Source organism: Falco cherrug, chromosome Z, assembly GCF_023634085.1.
Source record: "Falco cherrug isolate bFalChe1 chromosome Z, bFalChe1.pri, whole genome shotgun sequence".
NCBI classification, from domain to species: domain Eukaryota; kingdom Metazoa; phylum Chordata; class Aves; order Falconiformes; family Falconidae; genus Falco; species Falco cherrug.
This window is the reverse complement of record NC_073720.1, coordinates 83,585,507-83,608,273: the sequence shown is the minus strand read 5'-3', so window position 1 is coordinate 83,608,273 and position 22,767 is coordinate 83,585,507. Positions and strand designations below refer to the sequence as shown.

Below are 22,767 nucleotides of genomic sequence, written 5' to 3'. Positions count from 1 at the left end.
AATACAAAAATGTGTTAGCCTTCTAAATTTCATCAGGAAACAAAGCTCTTTCAAAAATTTTATCTTCTCTCGTCTTCAGATGCGTCTTTAAGTTACAGCTGAATGTTGTTATTGAATTTTTCTTCAGTGTCAACATAATGTGGCCCAGGGGATGGGAGGCTCATGGTGAGATGTGATAGGAAGGATGCTGTATTGTTTTCTTCATGTTTGTTGGCCCAATCATGTTCTTCCAAAATGAAAAGAAAAAAGAGGAAATCCTCATTAGGTTGATAGTAGTTCTTAGGTTAACTGAGTCGTATTTGAAGTTTTTGTCAGGTATTTTAATGCTCTTCCTTTTGAAGTATTGAAGTTAATGGAATTTTAAATTAACATGAGAGAATATCAATTTGTATGAAATATATCTCTAGAAATGTTCATAAATATAGACATCTTCTTTCCTTCTTTTAGAAAATGTGGTAATAGCCAGTTTTAATGTTTAAAAGCAATCTGAATTTTTCTTGACTGGTTTAAATTGGCAATTATCCACTTATCAGTACATATAGCATCTTCTGAATAGTACCTGTTCTCTGATTATAGGTTAGCCATTCACTTTCTTCTGAGATTTGTAGTGTATGTTGTGGTCAAGCCAATGATAGAAAGGGTCACATTATAGACTTTAATAGCAGTGTGCTGTATGTGCTTGTCTTCTGTTCTGAACTCACTGTAGATAGCGCCCTATTTTTCTCAACAAGAAAGCACTTAACTTAATTGCTCCATTAGAAGGACACAGTAGCTCTTTCAGATCTGCTAGTAGCCTTCCATGCATAGCTGCTGAAGTTTGGAACACCTGCTGCCGAAGCAATTTGAAAAAAAGCCATTAGTCTCCATGGAAAAAAAATGAAGTGCTGGAGTTCAAAATATTATCAATGATGCTGTGTTGGAGCAGCCTAAAATATTTGGCTTTTGGTCTATGCCTAGTGCTATCCAAAACAACATATAAAATTCTTTGTAAACCAATCTTTAAAAGTGTCTTGTTTATTCAGAAGTAGCTGTGTACACTGTTTATTCAGAGAGTAGACTCCAGTCAATTGCACATCAGCCAACAGCTGATTTCTCCTTAGAAAGAAACATTGCCTAATGTAGATCATAGAAGCCAAAAAACAAAGAGACAAAGTGCTAAAGATAAACAGCTCAATCCTCAACTGTTTGAAGGCCTCAATAAAACCTCTGATTTACAAATTTGGGGTGGGACTCAGCTGTTCCCACCTGCAAGCTTGTTTCGAAGCCTTGGCTCTAACACCCAGAGGTGCTAATATGTGGTATGACCTCCTGTGCCCTTAAGGAGAAAAACACTGCTTTCTTATGGCCCTAATCAATCAGTTTCTCTGCAGTTTTCTTTATAATAATTAAGGGAGGAAGAAAGTACTGACTGCTCTCAGTTTGTTGAGCCAGCGAATGGAAAGAGCCTGCAGAGATGGTGTTGCTGAGTATTGAATGGCACTCAGAGGTACTCCTTTCGTCTGATTGACTCAGAGGTGCTTTTTAGACTGTAATAGTGAGGGTCTGATTTCATTAATTTAGGTTGTTGTGTAGCTATCAAAATATTCTGGTTTTTTGCAATGATGTTTTCTTTTTCACAAGCTTCAACAGCAACTGGGATGTTAAGTAGAGAGAGTACCAAAATTCAGGTGGCTGTTTTAACCATTTTAAGCACTAATACAGTTCTTACCTGTGTCCCTACCTTTCCACCCAAAGATGTGAAACTGACTCTTAAAAGTTTCAGCTCTCCCTCATCCTTGATTTTTTTTGGCTGTCTTTGATATGGAGATTATAATTTGGTGAAGATGGGGATGTTATTAAAACCTTAAAAAGCAGTACCAGCTTCTACAAGCTTGTGTGACCAGTTCTGTGGAAGGTCAGGTCCCAAGCTGACATGTATTTTTCAGACCCCTTTGTCTGTACATCTGCAGTTATTTCATTCTGCCTGAGTGTCTGGCCCTGAGTACTTAAAACAGCTGTGACGCTTAATGCTTCAGTTGTAGGTGTAGTGCTAATGGATTATTGGAGACAATAGCCACAACAGAGAAAAGGCTTGGTGTTCCTTTAAAAATTTACTGGTAATATTTCTAGTGGGACTACTTTCTGAATGTATAAAGGTAGATTCTTAGACGAGCACATGCAGGACTGTTGGCAGAAATTTTGCATGTGTGGTAGTTATTCAACAGGATAATTCATTGTCATAACTGGCCTTTTAAATTATTATTTAGGTATTACATAGGTACCCAACTGTTTCACTTCTAGAACCTACATTTAGGGTTTGGGAGGTAACGAAGTGAACAGAAACAATGGGAAACCTAACTTGTTGCAGCCTTGATGCTATGGTAACTGTCCGATTTGCGTGTATGTGACATCTTCTCCCATGGTAGTGACTAAAGAAGTGTAGATTCAATCAAGTTTCTTGGAGGTGTGTTATTGGTCTCCTGCACGCCTGGAGACAACACTCATTGGTAGCCAAACTAAAATATTTTTAAGGTGGGTGGCAAGGTTTGAGTGTGAATTTGGGCAAGGGGAACTGAAGAATCTGCTTTGGCAAATCTGTTCTTCATTTGCCCCTCAGACTTTTTGGCAGTGCACAGCATTTCCCTCACCACAAAAACCCTGGGGCAGAAACTCTGTTAGGAACACGGTCACCTTTTATGCACAAGTACTTGGTTTTTGAAGAGTCATATATGCTTGGCATGTTGAAAGCTGACAGGGTGATGAGAGACTATAGTAAGGAGGTAGATGAACTGAGATAGTTTAGTTATAAGGAGGGTATTATAGTTTACTTCAGTTCTTGAAGTATAGAGTGATACATCGTATAAAGATGTTGAACAAAGTTACTAGTGAATCCTGTGAATGTACAACTACCTTCAGGTATTCAGGTAGGAAGTCCCAACTTCCTCCCTCTGAAATTCATATTTTGGAAATACACTGGTGTAAGTATGCTATTACGTTTTTGCCTTTATAGTGGATGAGGTGCATACACTCACCTTAGAGTAAGTGAAAACAATATGCTTTGATTTAGTTTCTGTATTTTCTTTTATTAGTGGTAATTGCTAGTTGCTAAATAGTTAGGTAACTCCTTTGCTATCTTTTTTTTCCTATATTCACACATCAACTTTGTGAGGTTTATCCGTTTACTCACAACTACACTAAACTCTGTGGAAGCATTGTGTTGTTGGGAGATTTGTGAAAGAGGGGTTTGTATTTGGTTTTTTTGTTTGGGTGTGCTTTGGTTATTTTTTCCTTTTTTTTTTTTTTTTTTTTTTCAAACAGGTTTTAAAAAAGCAGTAAGGTACAATGTTTTTATTTGCACTGATTTTTCTATGTGTTGTGTAGGTCAGACCAATTTTCATGAAGAAGGTTTGTTCCTCTTGAACTAAATAATAGCCATTATATAAAGCTAAGAATCCTTAAGCTTTTGCTGATGGGTTGGAACAATTGAGTGCCCGGAGATCTCAAGCAAGGCTGAGCTCTGCTTTGTAAGGCAGTTTCTAAACATGTAGTAGTAGCTAATACTTCTCTCAAAAGGTCAGTGAGCACAATGAAGGACTTAAAGGCTGGGAGAAAAAGTATTTTCAGTTTATGTTCTCTTGTAAAATTGTTTGTTCAAAGATGCACAATAAAATGTGTAAAAGCTTGACAAGTGTATTTTGCATTTTATTATGGAATACAGAACATTCCTCTGTGTTTTATCTCCTCGGTGTGTTTGCTTTTATTGAAGTTGTGTTTTACCACAGGTAGACATCATATGGAATCTTTCTCAGTTCTGCTAACAGGCTCATCCGTTATGCTGGCAGCTGAGCTCTTAAGAATGATGTCTAAACAGAATCTTAATTTTTAGCTGTTCCACATCACTTGAGTGAAATATGTGAATATGGATGCATGCAAAACACAGTATTATGATATCAGATGAATTTCATCTCAGGTGTTAGAGACCTTTTTAGTGCATCTTTAAATAAATTCATTTCCTTTCTTGTGTGACTCTTGACATAAATTTTTCTGACTGAGAACTGACACTTCATTCTCTTTATCACTGTAATAAATAGAAAATAAAACTCCCTTGCTTTGCTTTCTGTTACAAACAATCTGCGTTGAAAAGACAGCCTCTGATTCACTGAGTGCTGCTCTGCTTTGTAGTAAGAATGAAATGCGACAAGCAAAAAGTCCCTACTGAACTATATATGTGCCTTAGTACGTTGTATGCGGTGTGTCTTGGTTGTCTGCAACTATTTATGTTTAAGTGAAAAAGAATAAAGTCTGTTTAAAAACACTTTCAGAGAAGGACTTTAATGAAAATATTTCATAAGGGACTCTGTATTTTTCCATAACAAGCAAAAAGGTACCTGGCAGGCAAAGGAGAAGACATGCCAGTGTGCTTGAATGTACTGCAGACATTACTGTGTTTCCTGTCCTGTGCTCTTTATTGACCCATGCCCAGGCAGTTAGTGCACTACATCTCTTTAAAATGGCTTTAGTTCTATAATGACTAATTGCAAAGGCCTTGTTACAGGCCTCCATGCCCCAAATACTTTATTTTCTGTTCTTGGTTATAGGTGCACAGATGTAGTGTAGATTTTTCAGAAGTGGCCAGTTGCTTGGTGGAGGAAATAAAAGACTACTTTTTTTTTTTACTCTAACTTATTTTTCAATATCGCTTTTAAGTAACTCTTCAGTTTGACACATACTCTGTGAATAGTAATAGAGTATCACATCTGTAGTAGTATATGCAGTGGTGGTTTATAGATGTAAAATCATCCTTCTTGGTGTTGTTGGTAGTTTATGATGCTTAGCTGTATGTACATGATTTTTTCCTTCTACTCCTATCATAGCTTTTGAATTGTAAACTCTTTGGAAAAATTCTCTAAATAGGGAAATGTTATGGTGCTTATGTGTACTTAAGCTTTCAGCCTAAAAAATGAAGTATTTGAGTATTTGGTGATAAAAATGTATGGGAATGCTGGAAGTGCCTAGTGACATGCTTTAGCCAAAGTTCAGCCTGGAATAGCAGGATATTTCCATGATGCTGCTCTTGTTGTTCAGAAATGCTATTTATTAGTGCAGGGTGATCTATATTGTGATTTAATTACCCACCAGAGGGACTTAATGTGTTGTTTTCATTAACCTTATTGATATCTATAGTGAATGTTTATATTATTGACAATGCAGCTGCTGTCTAGGTGTTAATGTAGCTTTATGCTTGAAAAACAAGTCATATTCATGTATTTTGCTGCTTTTGAATACTACTGCATGCATTTGCATTTTCAAATGTTGTTGGCTGCAGCGTTCAGCAAAGGTCAGACAACTGCAGTCAACTACAGTTAAAACTGTTCTTCCTAACCTGAAAATGCCGACTTTTGGGGAGGCCAGTGGTAGTTAAATCTGTATGTAGGTTTGGCTTTCAATGTCTATGAGCAAAGAAAGAGCAGTCCCCTGAGGGCCTGAACTAAGCCTGATCGTGATTACTTATTGCTACAGTTTAGATAGAAGACTTGAACTTTTAATACTTAATCTGCCCAAGCATCATTGTAGTCAGTGCATGTAGTTTAAATGCTTCAGTTGTGTTTTTTCCTGCTTTTATTAATTCATGCTATTTTTAGTGTATGTGAACTCGTAGCCCTTTTTCATTCATATCATTCTTTTAAAAAAACTCTAAAATTAAAAGCGCAAAACAACTGAACACCCCAAAACAAACTCCTCAGGTACTGGACAGCATGAAGCATTCTCAATGAAAATGCTGTATTTCAACGTTAATGGCAAAATTGACTGTTTCTTCATTTTTCTTTGGAACAAATTGCCAAATGAAGCTTTAAAGTTCTTGAGTACTGTAAGAATTTGTTATTGTCAGATTAGACTGTATAAATACAGGGACCCTTTAGAAGGTCTTATGTCAAGTACAGATTGCCAGGTGCCTTTGACACTGAGCAAAAAATTCACTGTAGCATCATAAATTTTGTTCTCTGCAAGATCCAGGTTTCTACGTAACTACTTTAGTTGCTGGCAGTCATTATAAACCTCTGCTTTGCAGTGAAACTTAGTAGCGTGCCTTCACATGGCAGTCGTCCAGATGAATATTGATTATTTTGAATTATTACCCATGCACTGTATGTTGGGTGATACCAGCCAGTAAGTTAAAAACATAGCCATGGGGAAGTGCTTGTGTATTGTAATTTTCTGTTCCCCAGCTTCCTGACAGTTTGTTAATTTGGGACTATTCAAATATATGCGATTGTTGGCACTGCTCTTTTAAACTTTACGTACTGTAATCCAGTTTTCTGTTTGGAAATATCACTAGTTCTCTGAAAAACTGAAATTGTGAGGGAAGGTAAAATAAAATTCTAAGTATGCTTATATTTGTGTCTTTTATATATATATTTATTTATTTATTTACTTATTTATGCAGCTAGTTACATGAAACTGCTAAGCACCTCTGGAAAATAAGCCACCGGTTATAATAAGATTATCTTACTTCCTGAACAGGTGTCTGGAAAATGGAGAAGACTTTGAACAGAATTCATCCAGTTTCTAATCCAGAAGCAACATATTTTCTTCAAGTGTCGTGGGAAAAAGATTTAGGTGCTGGCTTTGGTATAATACTTACTGATGGTCAATGTGCATGGACTGGGACAGGTAATAGTAGAAAGAAACAAAAATTTGAAATTATTACTATTATTTATTATTTTTAAGCACTTTCTAAACTGTGACCCATAACGTGCATCAGAAACTTACAACCATTATCTCTCCCCAGTGATGGAGTAGATGGTTTTGTTATCTTTTGGTATCCTCTCGGACATGTTCAGAGATCTTTCAAATCTGGACAGATTTTGTGTCAAACGCAAGTCATTTAGCATATGGATATGCAATGTTTTGTCCTTCCTCAAGAATATAATTTCTTGTGGTGATATTGGAGTACCACTTCTGTGTTTTATCCAGATTCCAGAACAAATGTGTCATGCAAGTTCCTTTTGGAAACAATAGTTCATGGAGCATTTTTATATATGATTTCATAAAATCTTGAGAGCTGAAGGTGGCTCTATTTGCTACTGAGGTGAATTTTTGAGAAGGAGAATAGACAAGAAAGTATTTTATTCCTAGGTCTAAGTTATCAGAAGAAAAAAAATAGCCTGTGAGATTCTTTCTTTCCCCACTTGGAAACCTAAGTAAGAGCATGGATCTCATGAGAGCATGCTTCTCATTCATGGGTAGCTGAAGAAGGAAAGATCTGTGTGTTCCTTTAGAAATGTATCAAATACTTAATGAAAAGGCTTTTGGTGGCAAAAATGTTTCAAAAGGAGGAAAAAATAACATATGTTACAGTGTATTGTAAGCAAAAATGTTTTCCTGACTTTTTCTGAATTATGAGAATAGTAGGCCATGTGGTTCCTTCCTTCCTTCCTTCCTTCTCCCTGCCCAGAGGACATTGTTTCACCCCAGTTCCTACATAAGCCAAGCTTTCAAACAGGCCTGATACATATTAAAAAAAATAAATAAAATAGGACTTTGTGTAGAATATCTATATACAGATCCACACGATATATATGTGTGTGTCTATACTTTCTGTGTTTGAAAAGAAGCTTAATCATTCATTAACTTTCTTTTAAATACAATTTTCACCTTCCTTTCAGATCTAGGAAACATGACCAAGTTAAAATATGTCTACATATGTATTGAATCTACTCTTCCATATTCCTTTTAATGTTTCAAACACATTATTGAATAGGAGTTCCTGCACAAGACAAATACCTATATTTCAATGCTGGTTCCCTGTAGTCTGGCTATGACATGTTTTTCTTTCTTGATTTGACAACAGAATAGTCAAATTATGTATTTTAAAAATAACAATAAAAGAATGTTAACATTGATTAAATAACTAATTGAGCATACTGGTTTTTCTGTTTAAAAGCTTTTCTGGTGGTTCTTACGTAGATTTAAAATCCCCAGCTTAAAGAATCAGCTTTTTGTAAATTTTAAATCTGTTATTTTTCTGTAACTGGAAGAGTATAGAAAAAAATATGTGAACATGGTTCTCATTTTGTTAACTTCCTGCGTGTGGCAGAATGGCTTGATGATGGTTTTCCAAAACAGAGGCCCAGTGAAAGCAGGAGGAATTCACTCTATCAAAAGGAAAGTAAGAAACCCCCAAGAGTCTTAGCATGAGCACTAGGTACTCATCCAAAGAAGAGTACTTCTGTTTCTTCTGCAAGAATCTGAATTTCTAAAGAATTCTTATTGAATTTATAGTCCTTTGAATAATTTCATTAGGAGTTGAAGTCCTTATGCATAGGGCTTTCTTGCTGTGCAGATCTGTGTTTTCGTACACTCAGTGTTGGTTTAGATCACTTATTTCTAAGTTAGTGCATCATGTTTGAGACTGCTTAGATTCTAAATTCAAAACCTGGAGGGAAAGCAGTGGTCAGAGAATGCTTGCTATGGGAAATCCCTTTTGGGTTGTTCATGCTGTGGATTATTTTGCTTGGCAAGACCTACCAAGAAGTGAATGAGGGTTGCTGACTGAGTTGTCTTTTGCGGTTTTTGTGTATTTAATGTGATGATGAAAAGTGTTAGGAGTCCTATTTAAGGAGGGAAAAAAAGAAGTAAATCTTGGGGGGAGGAGAAGCACACAAATATGCAATATGATCTCATGTATTAACTTGGTATAGGATTAAAGAACTACAGCTATATAAATTTATGCATTTCATGTTTCTGTAACGATTGATCAGTTCTGCTAGCCTTATAAGATAAGGTAACATGCAGCATGTACAGGCACCACAGGAAAAAATAAAAAAACCACAGTGCTTTATTATAGTGTATTAGTATCTTTTGTTTTTTTAACTTTCTTATTTTAATGAAAAATCTAATTTTTTTCCTCAGTGTTGAAATCATTGTGGTAGGCATACACTTATTTTTGCAAGTATATCTGATTTATTTTTGTTCTGCCCCTCTTTGTCTCATACTGCAAGGTATTCCACATTTCTGTCTGTACTGTTTTGAGGGATTTAAAGGGATTGCTGATGTACCAGTGGCCTTTTCTCTCTCAGCTCTGCCTAGTGTCCTATACAAGCAATAAGCTAACTAATGTGGAAATGATTGGTAACTGTAGCTTATAATAAAATAGAAATGTTTTGATGGTAGATTTCTTGCCTGTCTTTCCCATTGCATTGCTATTTGTAGCGGATTGTTAGCTGTGCAGGATGAGTGTTGACCAGCACTGTAGCCCCAGTTGTTCACTAACATGTAGGCTCAGCTTTTTTCCTGACAGTATTTCTACTGTATCATATCAAAGTGCTGCTTTCAGTTTTAAAAAAACCCAAGATGCAGCTGTAAGTTGTTAAAGTCTTAAGCCTTTCTGATAACATCCATTTCATGCTTAAGTTATGTTTTAAAAATTTTGGAAAATACTTTTACTACTTCATCTGACGTACTTGGGTACGTTCAGTTATGTTGGAGCTGAGGGTTGAACACTTGTCTTGCAATGAGGTACAGAAGAACTGGTAGCATCTGTAATGGATAGTGTAAGTTTACAACCTCCAGCTTTGTAGCACCCCTTGTAATGGTACCAAGTTCTGTTCTGTAATTCATACCTGTCAGCCTCAATGCGTGAGGATTAATGCCCAACTGACATTGACTTAGTAGTTGCTTGCTTGTACATCTTTTCATGTCTGCCGTGCTGCCAGCTGGCTTTGCTTTTGTTCATGTCCCTGTATGCCAGCTGCAGCTGTGTCTGGGGCATAAGGAAGAAGGCAGTGATGCAGCATTGCAGTGAAATAGTGTGGCTTTGCACTCAGAAGTCCTGTTTGCAGGACAAGTACTGTCTGGCTATATGCGTGACCTTCTGTTTTGGACTCTGAAGGGTATTACGTATTAGAAAAAAGATGGTTGTGATGTCCATGCAGTGCAAAAAGGGTTCTGTTACACCTTGTTCCATTCCTCTTTCTCTGTGTTCTGTGTTCCTTTTCATAAAGTTTTTTTTAACCCCCAACTTAATGAAGAGTGCTGCTACTTACTTTTGCTCTGCTTAAATTTGTCTTGTTGGGTTGTAGGAATAAATTTGAATTCTTCAAATGATGACACTAAAATATAAATGTTTTGAATGTTTAGTTCATTAGGTGAATCAGCATATTTCAGTGCCCTAAAGGTCATCAGTATTAGCCTGTATACAAAAACATTTATGTGTGATTGTCAATTACATCTGTTACAATGGACAGCAGAACAGAGTTTCCATTTCGGGAGATGTGCATTTATGAAGGGCAGACGTATTGAATTTGCAAATCTGGAGGGACATACATACATAGTATGTCACACTTGTTTGTCCCTGGCCTCTTTTTCACAACCTCCTCCATTTCCCATCCCCCACCCACCCCACCCCCAGCCCTTCTCTGCAACATAGATAATGCAGCTTAAAATGTGAGGATATAAGCATCTTCCCCAATCTAGTAATACTGATTATAGAGTTATTTTGTTTCTGATTTATTCTAATGCACGCTCCACAGCACTTCTACATTCTTTTTAATGTATAATAACATTCCTGCAATTTCTTACATCTGCTGAATGTTTGTGTTTCTGAAGATCTGGTAAAATGCTGTGTATTTTGCCCTGTCCTTTTACTTTATGTTAGGCTAGTATGAGTGTGACAGGTTTTCTTTTGTGTTTTTAAAAGAACAGGGGAGCAGAAAACACACATTTTTAAGTGTTTTCTCTTTAAGGAGAATATGGGGAACTTTGTGACAGACTTCAGACTGCCATAAGTCTGACATTTTTCATCTTAGTGTGACAGAAGACTGACTGGCTCGTATTTATTGAGCCTAATTCTGTACTGTTTTTACTTTTTTTTTTTCTTTTCCCTTACCATAACTCCAAAGCAGTTCAGTTGCCTTGCCTCCCTTTGCTTTCTAGCTTTTGAATAACACATTTGAATCTGTCTAGGAAGAAATGCCTTGTGCTAGGGGATAACTAATGTGATTCTGACCCACTAATTATCTTTTTAACTGAGCATATCTGCAGGCTCAGATTTTCAGCAGAAGGGGGTAGCTGCTGCTTGTGTCAGGTCTTTGTTTCCTTGCAGTGGTGACATCAGCATGCTCTCTCTTGCCACCTGCACCTCCTTTTTTACCTGTTAGCCTCTCTCTTAGGAACAGAGTAATAGAGTGGGGTGTAAAGTGACTGACTTGCCCTATCAGATTTTGCAGACATACTTAAGGTGATTAGCAAGTTAGTAGTTCTTTTTTGTGTGCAAAAATAGTTAATGTGTTTGTGAATAGAATGACCTAACTGGTTATTGTGACCTGTTACTAAAAAAGAAAAAAAGTCCAAATCCCCCAACAACAAAAAAGCCCCAAATCCAACAAAAATCCCTTCAATTAAGTCTAAGATCGGTAAAGTCTACCATCATGTTTTCCATATTTTGAGATGTGTAGAGAGGAAGACTACAAAAGCTAATAGTTGTGAGTAAGGAAGAGCTGGTTGCGTAAGTCAAAGCGGGGGGCAGCCTTTGGCAGCAGTGACTGTTGAGTTGATGTTCAGGATCGTGAGAGGAGAGAAAAGAGTAAAAAGTGGGATAACAACCCTAGATTTAAAGAGAGCAGACTTAGACCCTCTTCCAGGATCTCTTTGAAAAAATCTATGTGATACAGATCTGGAGAGAAGAGAGGTTTAGGAGAGAGGGTTGGTTTTTCAGAGATCACCTCCTCCAAACTCAGAAATGGTTCATCTCACTGGAACAGGAAATCAGGCAAAGGTGGCAGGAGGCTTGCATGGATGGACAAAGAGTTCCTGGATAAACCAGACATAAAAAGGAGTATGCAAGAGTTGGAAGCCAGGGTAAGGTGACCAAGGAGGGATACAGAGACAGTGACCAAAGACGCAGGGATGGGGTTAGGAAAGCCAAAGCCCACCTGGAATAGCATCTGGCATGGGATGTGAAGGGCAAGTAGGACTTCTGCAGGCTAATCAGTAGCAAAAGGAAGATGAGGGAAGATGTGGGCCTGCTGCAGAATGGGGCAGTGGACTGGTGACAGCAGACATGGAAAAGGCTGAGGCACTACTCAGTGACTTCTTTGCCTTAGTCTTTGCTGGTTCTGGTTACGATTTAGCTTTAGAAATCCCAAGCCCCTGAGATCAGTGGAAAGGTCAGGAGCAAAGGAGACTTACCCTTGGAGGAGGATCAGGTTAGAGAATATCTTAAGAAACTGGATGTCTACAAGTCCATGGGACCTGGTTGAATGTGACTGAGTACTGAGGGATCTGGCCTATGTCATTGTGAGGCCACATAGTGATCGAGGGATGTTTTTAAGGACTGGAAGAAATGTCTTTCCTATTTTGGGGAAGGATAAGGGGATGCATCAGGGTAACTGGAGGCTAGTCAGCCAGAGGGTGTTGGAGGAATAATCCTGGAAATCATTTCAAAAAATACTAAGGATGAGATGGTGAGTAGTCAGTATGGATTTACAGAGGGGTATTCATGCCTGACCTACCCAATAACTTTTTCTGAAATTACTAGCTTGTTGAATGTCGGAAGGGCAGTGGCTGGGTTTTTTTTTTTTTTTTTTAGGGTTTCAGCACTGTGTCCTCTAACACCTTTATGGACAAATTGGTAAAGTATGGACTAGATAGCTGGACAGTGAAGTGGATTGAGCTCAATGGGTTCAACCACATTTCAAAGTGTTGTGATCAGTGGCGTGAAATCTAGCTGGAGGCCAGTTACTAGTGGCCTGGTACTACAGGACTCGATACTGGGTCCAATACATAATAGATCCATCACTTGGATGATGACCCAGTGCATCCTCAGCAAGTTTACAGATGATGCAGAACTGGGGGGAAGGGTTGATGGAGGACTGGGTTGTCATTCAGAGGGACCTAGACAGGCTGGAGGAAGGCTGGGCTGAAAGGAATTTCATGAGTTTGAACAAAGGCAAGTACAAAACTGTATATCTAGGTGTGAAGAAGCCCCCAGCCTGTAACGGTGCCTTGGGTGACTGGCTGGAAGCAGGTCACTCTTTGAAAATCACCTGGGAGTCAGTGGTCAGGAAGCTGAACATGGGTCAGCAGCATGGCCTTGTGGCCAAGAGGACCAACAGCCTCCTGGGCTGCATTTGAGAGTGTTGCCAGCAGGTCAGGGGAGGTGATCCTTCCCCTCTGCTCAGCCCTGGTGAGACCTGTGACGCAGTGTCCAGTTTGGGCTCTCCAGTATAAGAAAGATGTGAACTTACAGTGTCGAGTCCAGTGACAGCTGATGAAGGTGACTGAAGGATTTGAGCAACTTTAGTGCTAGAAGTTGAGAGAGCTGGGACTGTGCAGCCTGGAGGAGAGAAGTTTCAAGGAGATTTTGTCAGTGTGTATTAGTTAATGTCTGATGAGATGGAGTAAAGAAGATGCAGGTAGGCTTTTCTTGGTATTTTTATACGATGGATTGATTTGATATATACTGCCTCCTTTGCAATATGAGGTTAGCTACTGTATCAAGAAAATTAAAGAAAAATGAGGCAATTTGAACAGGCTCATGTTTGAAATGCTGTTCTTACAGTATGATTTCCAATACATGTGCGGGCTTATGTCTCAATATGAAATTCTCTTCAAAGGCATTTGTATAGAGAAGAAATACAGTTGTTATAGTTATTAATGAGATTTTAAGGGGGATACTTTTTTAGAGTCACTTGTAGTTCTGTGAAGGATGTGTTTTGGATCTTTTTTGTTGGGTTTTTGGTGTGTGTGGTCTTGTTTCCTTTGTTTTGGTGGGTTTTTTTGTGGTTTTTATTTTTTTTAGGCTGTCATAAACTAATGTCCTTTTCCACATCTTGGTCTCTCAAATGCTGGGCAGATGCTAGAAGTAACAATTTAGAGCAGTCTTCCTCAGAAAGATTGGTCAGAAGAAAATTAATCAAGTAAACAATCTAAAATACTGTGTTGTTAGGTGACACATTAAAAGACTGCATTATATTATACACATCCTGTCTTTAGAGATTTTGCTTCTATCTGTCTGTGCAAGAAACTCTGCACTCCTCATTAGAGTTAGTCGGCATAATGATCTCAAAAGTACTGAGGATACAGTATGTAAAATAAAATAAAAAGGAAGGAAAATAACCAGGGGCCCAGGTGGTAAAATCAAGAGCTGTTTCTTGCTGCTCCTAGTGAAAGGTGAGTAGTCTTGGTAAGCTGCCATTTCAGTTTGAGTGTTAACCAAAAGAAGATTTAGGAGGAAATAAATGATCAAAAGCAGCCAGGAAAGGCTATCAGGGATCTTAATGACAGTACATCTTTATTGGCCTGTTCTGTACTGTATTCAACCATTCTTCGTCTTCAAAGGAATGGAAAAAAGTCTTCTTTTTAGACCTGATGTAATGCAAACTGGAGGAACATTCCCCATTTAGTGGTCCTTGAATATGAATGGTAAAAGATGGATTCTCAAGTCTCCAGATGTAGCTTCATTTGTAAATTGATAGTTTATTTTGTTTTATGTTGTTGTAAGTTACAAACTTGGAGAACTGGATCAAGAATGTGTGAGGAGACAGTTGCATCTGTTGTTTTACAGGGTTTAGATTACGTACTTTCAAAGAGAACCGAGAGGGCACAATAAATCATAGTTAAAACATTCCAGTCTTTGTTGTAAGGTTAGTGTTATTCAGAATAACTTTAGGCAAGTAGAATTGTGGGCTAGTAGCAATAAACCATTTTGAGACAGGAAAAAAAGGGACAGGACTTAATTCTCATGAAAAACACTGTATTCCTGCTACATTTCCATTGGTGTCTGGCATACTGGTCTATGTCAGGGGAAGAATAGTCTACTAATATTTGCCTGTCCTTTAAGGTGTGTGAGCATGTGTTCATATGTGCATATAAATATATATGCGTGTTCACATACACATATGCGTATTGATTTCTCACACGTTTCTTTCTGATAGTGTCTGAAGCTGACGTTTCTAGGGAGGCTGCCGACATGGAAATGGATAGAAAAAAGTATGTTGAAGAACTGAAGAAAGCATTGATAGCTGGAGAAGAATCAGCTGGCAAATATAACTTTGCTGTTTCAAGGGATAAAGAAAATATGGAGTGTCACTTCTCCTATGAAAAAAATCTGAAAGATGGCTCTGTAAGTATCGTTAAATGTTTAAATTTGAGTGGTAAACTGTGAGAACAACCATCTTGGTACATTTCTGTATTTTATTAGTTTCTTTAAAATTGAATAGATCTGTGATACATGTTTGAGATTGAAGGAATATTGTGAACTCTGCCGTGGGCCAAACTAGGAACAAGTTTGTGGTTTCCCCAAAACCTGGTATCAATAGAACTATTGTTGCTTTCTTAAATGCTACTGAATAACAGTATTACTTCTCTATTTAAGTTTTTGAATAGTGTAGTGATAGGATGACAGATAAAGGTTTTAAATGAAAGAAAATAGTTTTTGATTAGATATTGGGAAGAAATTCTTTACAGTGAGGGTGGTGAGTTGGCCCAGGCTGCCCAGAGCAGCTGTGGGTGCCCCGTCCCTGGGGGGGCTCAAGGCCAGGCTGGACGGGGCTGGGGGCAGCCTGGGCTGGGGGGGGGGGGTGTCCGTGCCCACAGCAGGGGGGTGGGACTGAGTGGTCTTTAAGGTCCCTTCCAACCCAAACCATTCTATGATCTATGTTTTGAGGTTTTTTTAAGGAATGTATGCTTACACGTTAAAGCTGTAGTTTACTGTTAGGATGGTATGTTTCATAAACTGTAACTTTGCTTTTAATTCCTGACTTGAGAACTGTGCTTCCCATTTAAAATTCCGGCCCCCAATGCATTTCTTCTTTGCTTGCTTATTTTTTCTCTCTCTATCCTAAACTACATACGAAAAGTATATTAAAATTTAAGTAAGATGATTTTCAAATGCTAAAATGTAATTTTAAAATGAGCTTTTCTGTTGCTTTAAAGATTTTCAAAGCTACACTAAAATTGTTTCCTGCTTGGAAATGCATGAAATTGCAACTGGGAATGTGGTTCCATGTTGGTTTCCAGGCTGCAAAGGAAAAGACCCTCTTAAAGCAAGAAAAAAACCAGTATAATCTGTATCTGTAGACACTTTTGGTTATTTCAAGTAGTGGTTTTGTGTTAAAGCTTTTCTGGGAAAGAACCTAATTTAAGGCAGTCATCTTTGCTTATACGCTTCACCTCCCACACCCCAGAAATTAATGTTCTGCCTTTCCCCAGGTTTGTCACAGCTTCAGTTGTGCTAGGATAGCAGTGGGGCTGATTTACCACTCAGCCACATTAGTGAAGTAATCTGGGTTTAAAAAGCACTGATTTAAAACTGCACTGATCCAGTTCAGGGCACAGTTCTGCAATCAGTTTCAGTGGCATTATGAAAGGCAAGAAAATTGTGGGCAGAGAATGGAGACAAGATTGCAGATAGAGAAGAGTAGGAATGTCTGGACAAATCTTTTCCCTGGGGAAAAAATCTAGGATGGGATTGTGTCTGAGTGCAAAGTGTCTAGAGATTGTCCCACCTGCTTTCTGTTATATTTCTTCTTACCATTGGGACATCCTTTGCTTCTCATTTGGCTAATTTTAGCAGGTATAATCTTTTAAGAAGCTGGGAGAGGTGTCTGACTTGGAACATAAAATGAAACCAAAGACACTACTTTCTCTGGGATGTTTCTCTTGGAAGTAGAAGCTGGAAATACTGTTTTCCTCTATATTGGAAATAGGCAAAGAATGCAGTACAGGTATTTGTCACAAACCTGAAACTGGAGAATGGATGTATTTTGTGTATGTCTCCTGGATAAGGAGAAACTCACTTTAAAGAGGGGGGCAATACAGATTACCTGATCAGTAGCAGCTCACTTCAAGTGCTTATTGTCAGTCTTGGTTTCATTTTAGTAAGCAGAGAAAGACATTCAGTGGAATGAAGTTCAACTTCTTAAGGGTACTTCATTATAGACCTTTTTCCCTGTGCAATATAGGAAATTTTAGCACAATTTGGCTCTTGACTGAGGTGCTAAAAGTTAGTTGATATAAGTGTTCCAGTCTGCATTATCAGTATTTCTATGTATTTACGCAAGGCTTTATGGGCTCTGTACCCCCTTCTTGACACTTCTTGTGAGTGCACAGAGCTCGGTACTGTGCACAAAGGGTCTAGGTCAAAAGTACTGTATTACAGAAGGATTACAAGGTTAGGACCAAATTGTACTTAGAAAATCAGAGCAGTAATTTTAAGAATCCTGTTTTTCTTGTCTGTGTCACACATAATATATTCTAAATACCAGACAGATGAAATACATACTATATTTTTATTAAGGAAAAATATCTTCATATATGAGGGCCCAATTATTATGTGTTTCCATCAGTTAAGGCTTACAAGAAATTTAATTCATATGAAAACATCTTTATGTCAATTTGGGAAAATAATAATCTGGCCAAAGAAATTGAAAATACAAAGTGTCCTGATTGCTCTGCATGGTTTTAACTTTGGGTGACAAAAGAATTTGACTTTTTAGAAAAGATGTCGCTTCTTGGGTGAAAATACACGGATTTTTTTCATCCTCTACTAAACTAATGCCTAGAAATAAAATTGCCTAAGCTTTTCTCAGAATTACAAATAGCTTCAGGTGTATAAGTTTCAAACATTTTGCAAATTCTCTCTGAAAGTATTCAGAATGTATCTCTTTCAGCATCAGATTAGGAAATTAATCTTCTTGGGCTCTGTATATCCAGTGGGTTGAGGTTCAGCTAAATGTACGTTTACCACAGAGGAAGCCTAGAGAAACTACTCTGCAACTTAAACATGACTTAAATTCAGTGTTTGTCTCTTAGCCTTACTTATTTTTCTTACTGGGTATTTGTCTTTGTGTCTTTCATTTAGTCGTGGATATTTTTCTCTTTTCATATTTCAGCAAATGTATACATATGCAAACTACAACCTTCACAGTCCTGCAAAGAGCATTGTGGGGTGGCAGGGATGGGTGGAAGGTGGCAATGTGTGTGTGGAGAGAGGGGAACTTTTGGTTAAAGTACTGCATTTCTTTTGTTAGAGGTGCTACCTGCAGTCAAACTGAGAGATACAGTTAGTCTGCATGGTTTTTGTTTAAAAATGTGGACATAAAGAAGAAAGAACAATCATTCCTGATTTCGATAGTAGTGTACTTAATACTACTTTCAAGTTCCCTACTTCTTTTCTCCTACCTCATTATATTATTAACCACTATTGTGAGAAACGTCCATTAAATCATCAGGAATAATTAAATGGTTACTATTCTTAAACCAATGTTTTTATCATTTGATACAGGACAAAAGAAGAGATCACAGAAGAGTGTGCATGAAGATGTGGTTGGTTGTGTTTGAACACTGAGTGTTTTGTTTAGTCTTAAATAATGCAGTTAAAAAACTACCAAAACTTCTGAAATGCATTGTTGTACTTTGTGAGTTATAAAATGCTTATCAATTCATGCAGCTATCTATTACTGCAAATTTTCTCAGGTACACAAGTGTCTAAGAATAAATTTTGTGCTCTTGGAAAATCAGTATGCCTTTTGTTAGAGGTATATATGCATGCCTGTGTACACACTTGATTATTTGAATTGGTTTTAATGAAACCTGCCTACAGCATGATGTTGATTTACCAACAGTCATCTAGGCTCATCTCAGCCAGTAATTTTCAGTGAAGTGCTCTGCTATAGTTCTTCATCTAGTCTGCATAAACCACTAATTCCTATCAAAAATGAAGAGTAGAATTTCCACAAAAGAATTTGCCTTTTTCCTTCTACATACCTCATAGATTCAGTTGAATTCTGTCCTGGGTCTGTATTAACAAATGATATCTACACAGTCTATAAATAATTGCTGGCTGAAAAGTCTGTGAGGTTTAGGTACAGAATGGGTATACCTCAGCTGATATGAGCATTTTAAAAGCATCTTAAAGAATTCACAATGGTAAATTCTTGCAGCTTGTAAGATATGTTGCTGCTTATTCTGTCTTCTTGCTAAGAAAACTCATATTTATTTTTAGATACCACAGTTTAAATGAATAGTCCCATATAACAGAGGCATTTATTATTCACACTAGTTAATAATAGTATGGTGTTTACTAGTTTTTGTTACTTTAATTCACAAAGAGAATGTGCCTGAGAAAGCAGAGAGAGTGATAAACTACAACTCCTTTTTTTATATCACATCCATGTTGAAGTATACTGCTACATCTGTGTACATCATGGTGTATCTGTTGATCCCTGTTCCTTGCAAATATCTGCACATGTGAAACATACTCTGTACATGATTACATGCTTTGTATATAGACTAGGGACTTGGTAAACAGATTCTAATTTGTTATAAATAATGAAAGTTTTCATACGATAGTGCATCGGAAGTTAGTGTTTAAAATTTTAAACCTTAAAAAACAGTCTTTACAGTGTTACAGATCAGTAATTTAATCATTGACTGATGTGGAGTAAAGTTAGCTATGTTGCCAGTGTCGCTTCATTTTTTTCCTCTTGATGACCATAATTTTCAGCTTGGTAATTACCAATGTTGAAATAATATATATATACACATATAATATAATTTATAGACGCATACATAATTTTCAGTGGCTTAGTGAATGTGTAAATCTGAAATACACTGTTTTCAATAGTCTGTTTTTCTGAGGGTTTGATTAGTAGTTGTTTTTTTTTCTAATGATGCACTTGCACATTTATTTTCCAGTTTTCTGGTAGAGAATATCTGTAGGTGATTTTGGACTAGCGACGGGTAATTGTCGCTTGATAATGATAAATGGTAGATACTTCAAATACCACAGTTTAGTACAGTTATGGAAACTAAAAATCTGTATTTTTTTACCTTCTTTGGAGTGGCTTGCTTAAAGATCTGCTTCTCTAAAATAGAATTATGTGCCAAAACTGTACTGGGTGGTCTATAGGAGTGCAAATAAAAATAATGGAGTGACATTTAGCAAAGGAAAATGTAGGCCTATTATTGGGAAATATTTTCTGACATAGAAATATTGTTTTACTGCTGAAGTGTTTGCCAGAGAGAGTGGTAGCAGCCCTATTGCATCATTTACCTAAAAACAGACTGGGTAAAGGAATGGAAAATGCGCTGTAAGAAACTCTCCTGCATTGTCAGTATAGTACATTACGTGACTTAATAGGTGTTTTTCATCCGTGAAACCTGTGAATCTCAGTTTGCCAGCCTAGACTACTGTATATATGAGCTCCTGTGGTGCAATGAACGTCTTCACTAAGGAACTGGTATTTGTAGACAGATACACAAACACAAGTTGAAGAGTAATAGGGCAGAGGATGTAATTTTTGCAAATTTGCTTCATGAATATCATCTCCCATTAGGTGCCACAGGCTGGTTATTCAAAGTTTATTGTGTCATTTATAGTCTTAGATGGAAGTCTGCTGAGTGATTCTCTCCTATAGCAATGGAAGTTGGCATTGTAAACATCTCACCGAGGTAAGCTTACAAACAGGGCCTTGAAGATCGGGTTGGTTTTCCTTTCCTAGCCGATAGGGAAGAACTTGCCTGTGGAAATAAACAAGTTTTAGATTAAAAACCCACCTATGATTCCTCCAAAATTACTTCCCCATTTTTGGTACAGGCTCATTAAGGCTGGAATTACATTTGTTGGCCAAAGCCCTGTTTTGAAGGCTGGGGAGATCTGTAGCAACTTAGGGGAGTGTAAGAAGGCAGGTTGCATCCAGATTTGAAAACCCTGTGACAATTCTTTGCATAGCTTTTACCATCCGGGGAGTCATTCACAGCGTCTGTGTAGCTGTCATTCAGAAGACTACAGTTTACAGTTCACCTGTTCTTTAGTTGCTGAACAGGTAGACTCCTTACATGAACTCTTACCTACCACCGAAGTTAGATGCTTAAAAGTCAATGCTTGCAACTACTCTAGCCCTATTCTGATAGGATGAAAACAAACCTGTGTCTCCAAATCCTTTTAAAAATCTTTATAATGATTAATATATAATAATGATGTATATGTAGGATTTATGTAATGAATGATTCTGCTTAGGTGTTGATGCTGTTAGTTTTTTTTTTAATGGATGGAAAACTTAAGTGGTAGATAGATCTCCTCTGAATCAGACATGAATTATGTAACGTGTGTTTTGCAGTGTCACAGTTGCATGTAATTTCAAAAGTACCGTATTAAGAATCATCATCTAACTTAAGGGACATCCATGAGGATTTTAGTACTTCCTTATCTTTTTGAAACAGTGATCAAAAAAGATAAAATGCTGTATATTTGTGAAACAAGCTTTATAAATACTTTTTCTAGCTGCATTGCAGCCTGATGTAGCTGAGCCTAAAAAATTATGCCTTTAAAAATTCTGATGTGTTTTGGGATTTATCTTCCTTATGACAGGTGGCTTTGCTGTAGGGCGTACAGCACTCTGCCCTTAGGAACTGTTTTTAGGGTGGTGAGGGCAAAGTATACTGTTAAGAGTCACATTAAAATAACAATGGGTTTGGTATACAGTGGGACTTGTGTGTCAAGCCAGCTGCAGTGCAAAATGGGCCACACACACAGAGATCTCAGTAAGGGGCCATTGAGGCTGGGCCAGCTAAACTGCTGCCACCTAAACAAACACCATCACAGAGTCAGTGATTTAGCGCTTGATCTAAGTAGGTGACCACTTGGAAGTAAATCTTTCCAAGTACTTTAGCGAGTCACTCCACATATAATAAATAATGGAAATCCGGCAAGATTTTTTTTTTGGTACTGGCAATTAAATTGATTAAATAGCCTTTGATAAACAATTATTTGAGTGCTAGCAGTTGTCGTCTTTACAGTAATGTGACAGGCTCTGGTTTTTTTCTTGCCTTTCACATAAATTTGTAAACAAGGAGGATATATGCTTAAGAAATTCCACCTTAGATGCAGTACTGTTGCCAATTAGACTGATGGAAGAGATGCTGTTACTTGTCTCTTCCATTTCCTGTGGCTGCTTTTCTGTGGTCTGTTCTGTGAGTGCATTATGAGCTTAATACAAGTTAAGTCGTTGGAGAAAATCATGCTAACCAGGAATCTTCACAGCGTACTGAATGAGTGCAGTAGAATTGGTAGAATTTATGCTGTCCGAACTGTCTTGGTTCAAGGTTTAGTTACTTTGCTCCAAACCACTGAGGATATGTTGTTTGCATAACAAAGGTCATTGAGAGTTCAGATTGTTTCCCAGGCAATTCGACTAACTTGCTCAACTGAAAAGACAGAAAGAGAATACGATTAAATTTACATCACTGTAAAAGCAATGATTCTTCTGTATCACTTATATCTATGTCCTTCAGGATTTAAGAGTGTACGCTCGAATAAATTTTTTGGAAGCCCAGTTCAGAAATAGCTTACTAGTGGGCCTTGTATAGTAAAACTGTCAAGTGCTACCTTTTGTGTAATCTCAGACTTTTAAGTGCTACATAACTTTCTCCATCTCACCTGAATGAACTCTTTAGGACTTGTAGGTACTCTTCAAATGCATTGGATCACTTCTGTAGCCTTGAGGTAAGAAAAGCTGTTTTCAGAAAAAAAATCATTTTCTCCCCCAAAATATTAATATGTGTACAATAATTGACAAAATGCCTGGAAAATTTATTTATGCCGTTTTCCTTGTTAGGCTATTTGATTGTAATAAGCTATTTGGTTGTTTAGCTGTCTGGTTGCTGCTTCTGCTAAGCAGTAGTTTGGAGAACTGTTGGGGTGAAATGCATTTAAAATGCTCGTAGTATATACCTTTAAAAATGAGGGATTGTTGAAAAAGGAAGAATCAAAACACTGCAATGAAT

The 22,767-nt window shown here is 37.5% G+C and overlaps 1 protein-coding gene across 1 annotated transcript in view; it reads left to right on the top strand.

Annotated features, from left to right (window-relative positions):
* Positions 1–22,767, top strand: part of XRCC4 (X-ray repair cross complementing 4) — a 186,914-nt gene that overhangs the window by 11,186 nt on the left and 152,961 nt on the right. The window contains 2 exon segments of the mRNA XM_055698668.1: positions 6,502–6,651; positions 14,916–15,103. Coding sequence (XP_055554643.1) covers positions 6,513–6,651; positions 14,916–15,103 — 327 coding nt within the window. The 5' untranslated portion in view covers positions 6,502–6,512.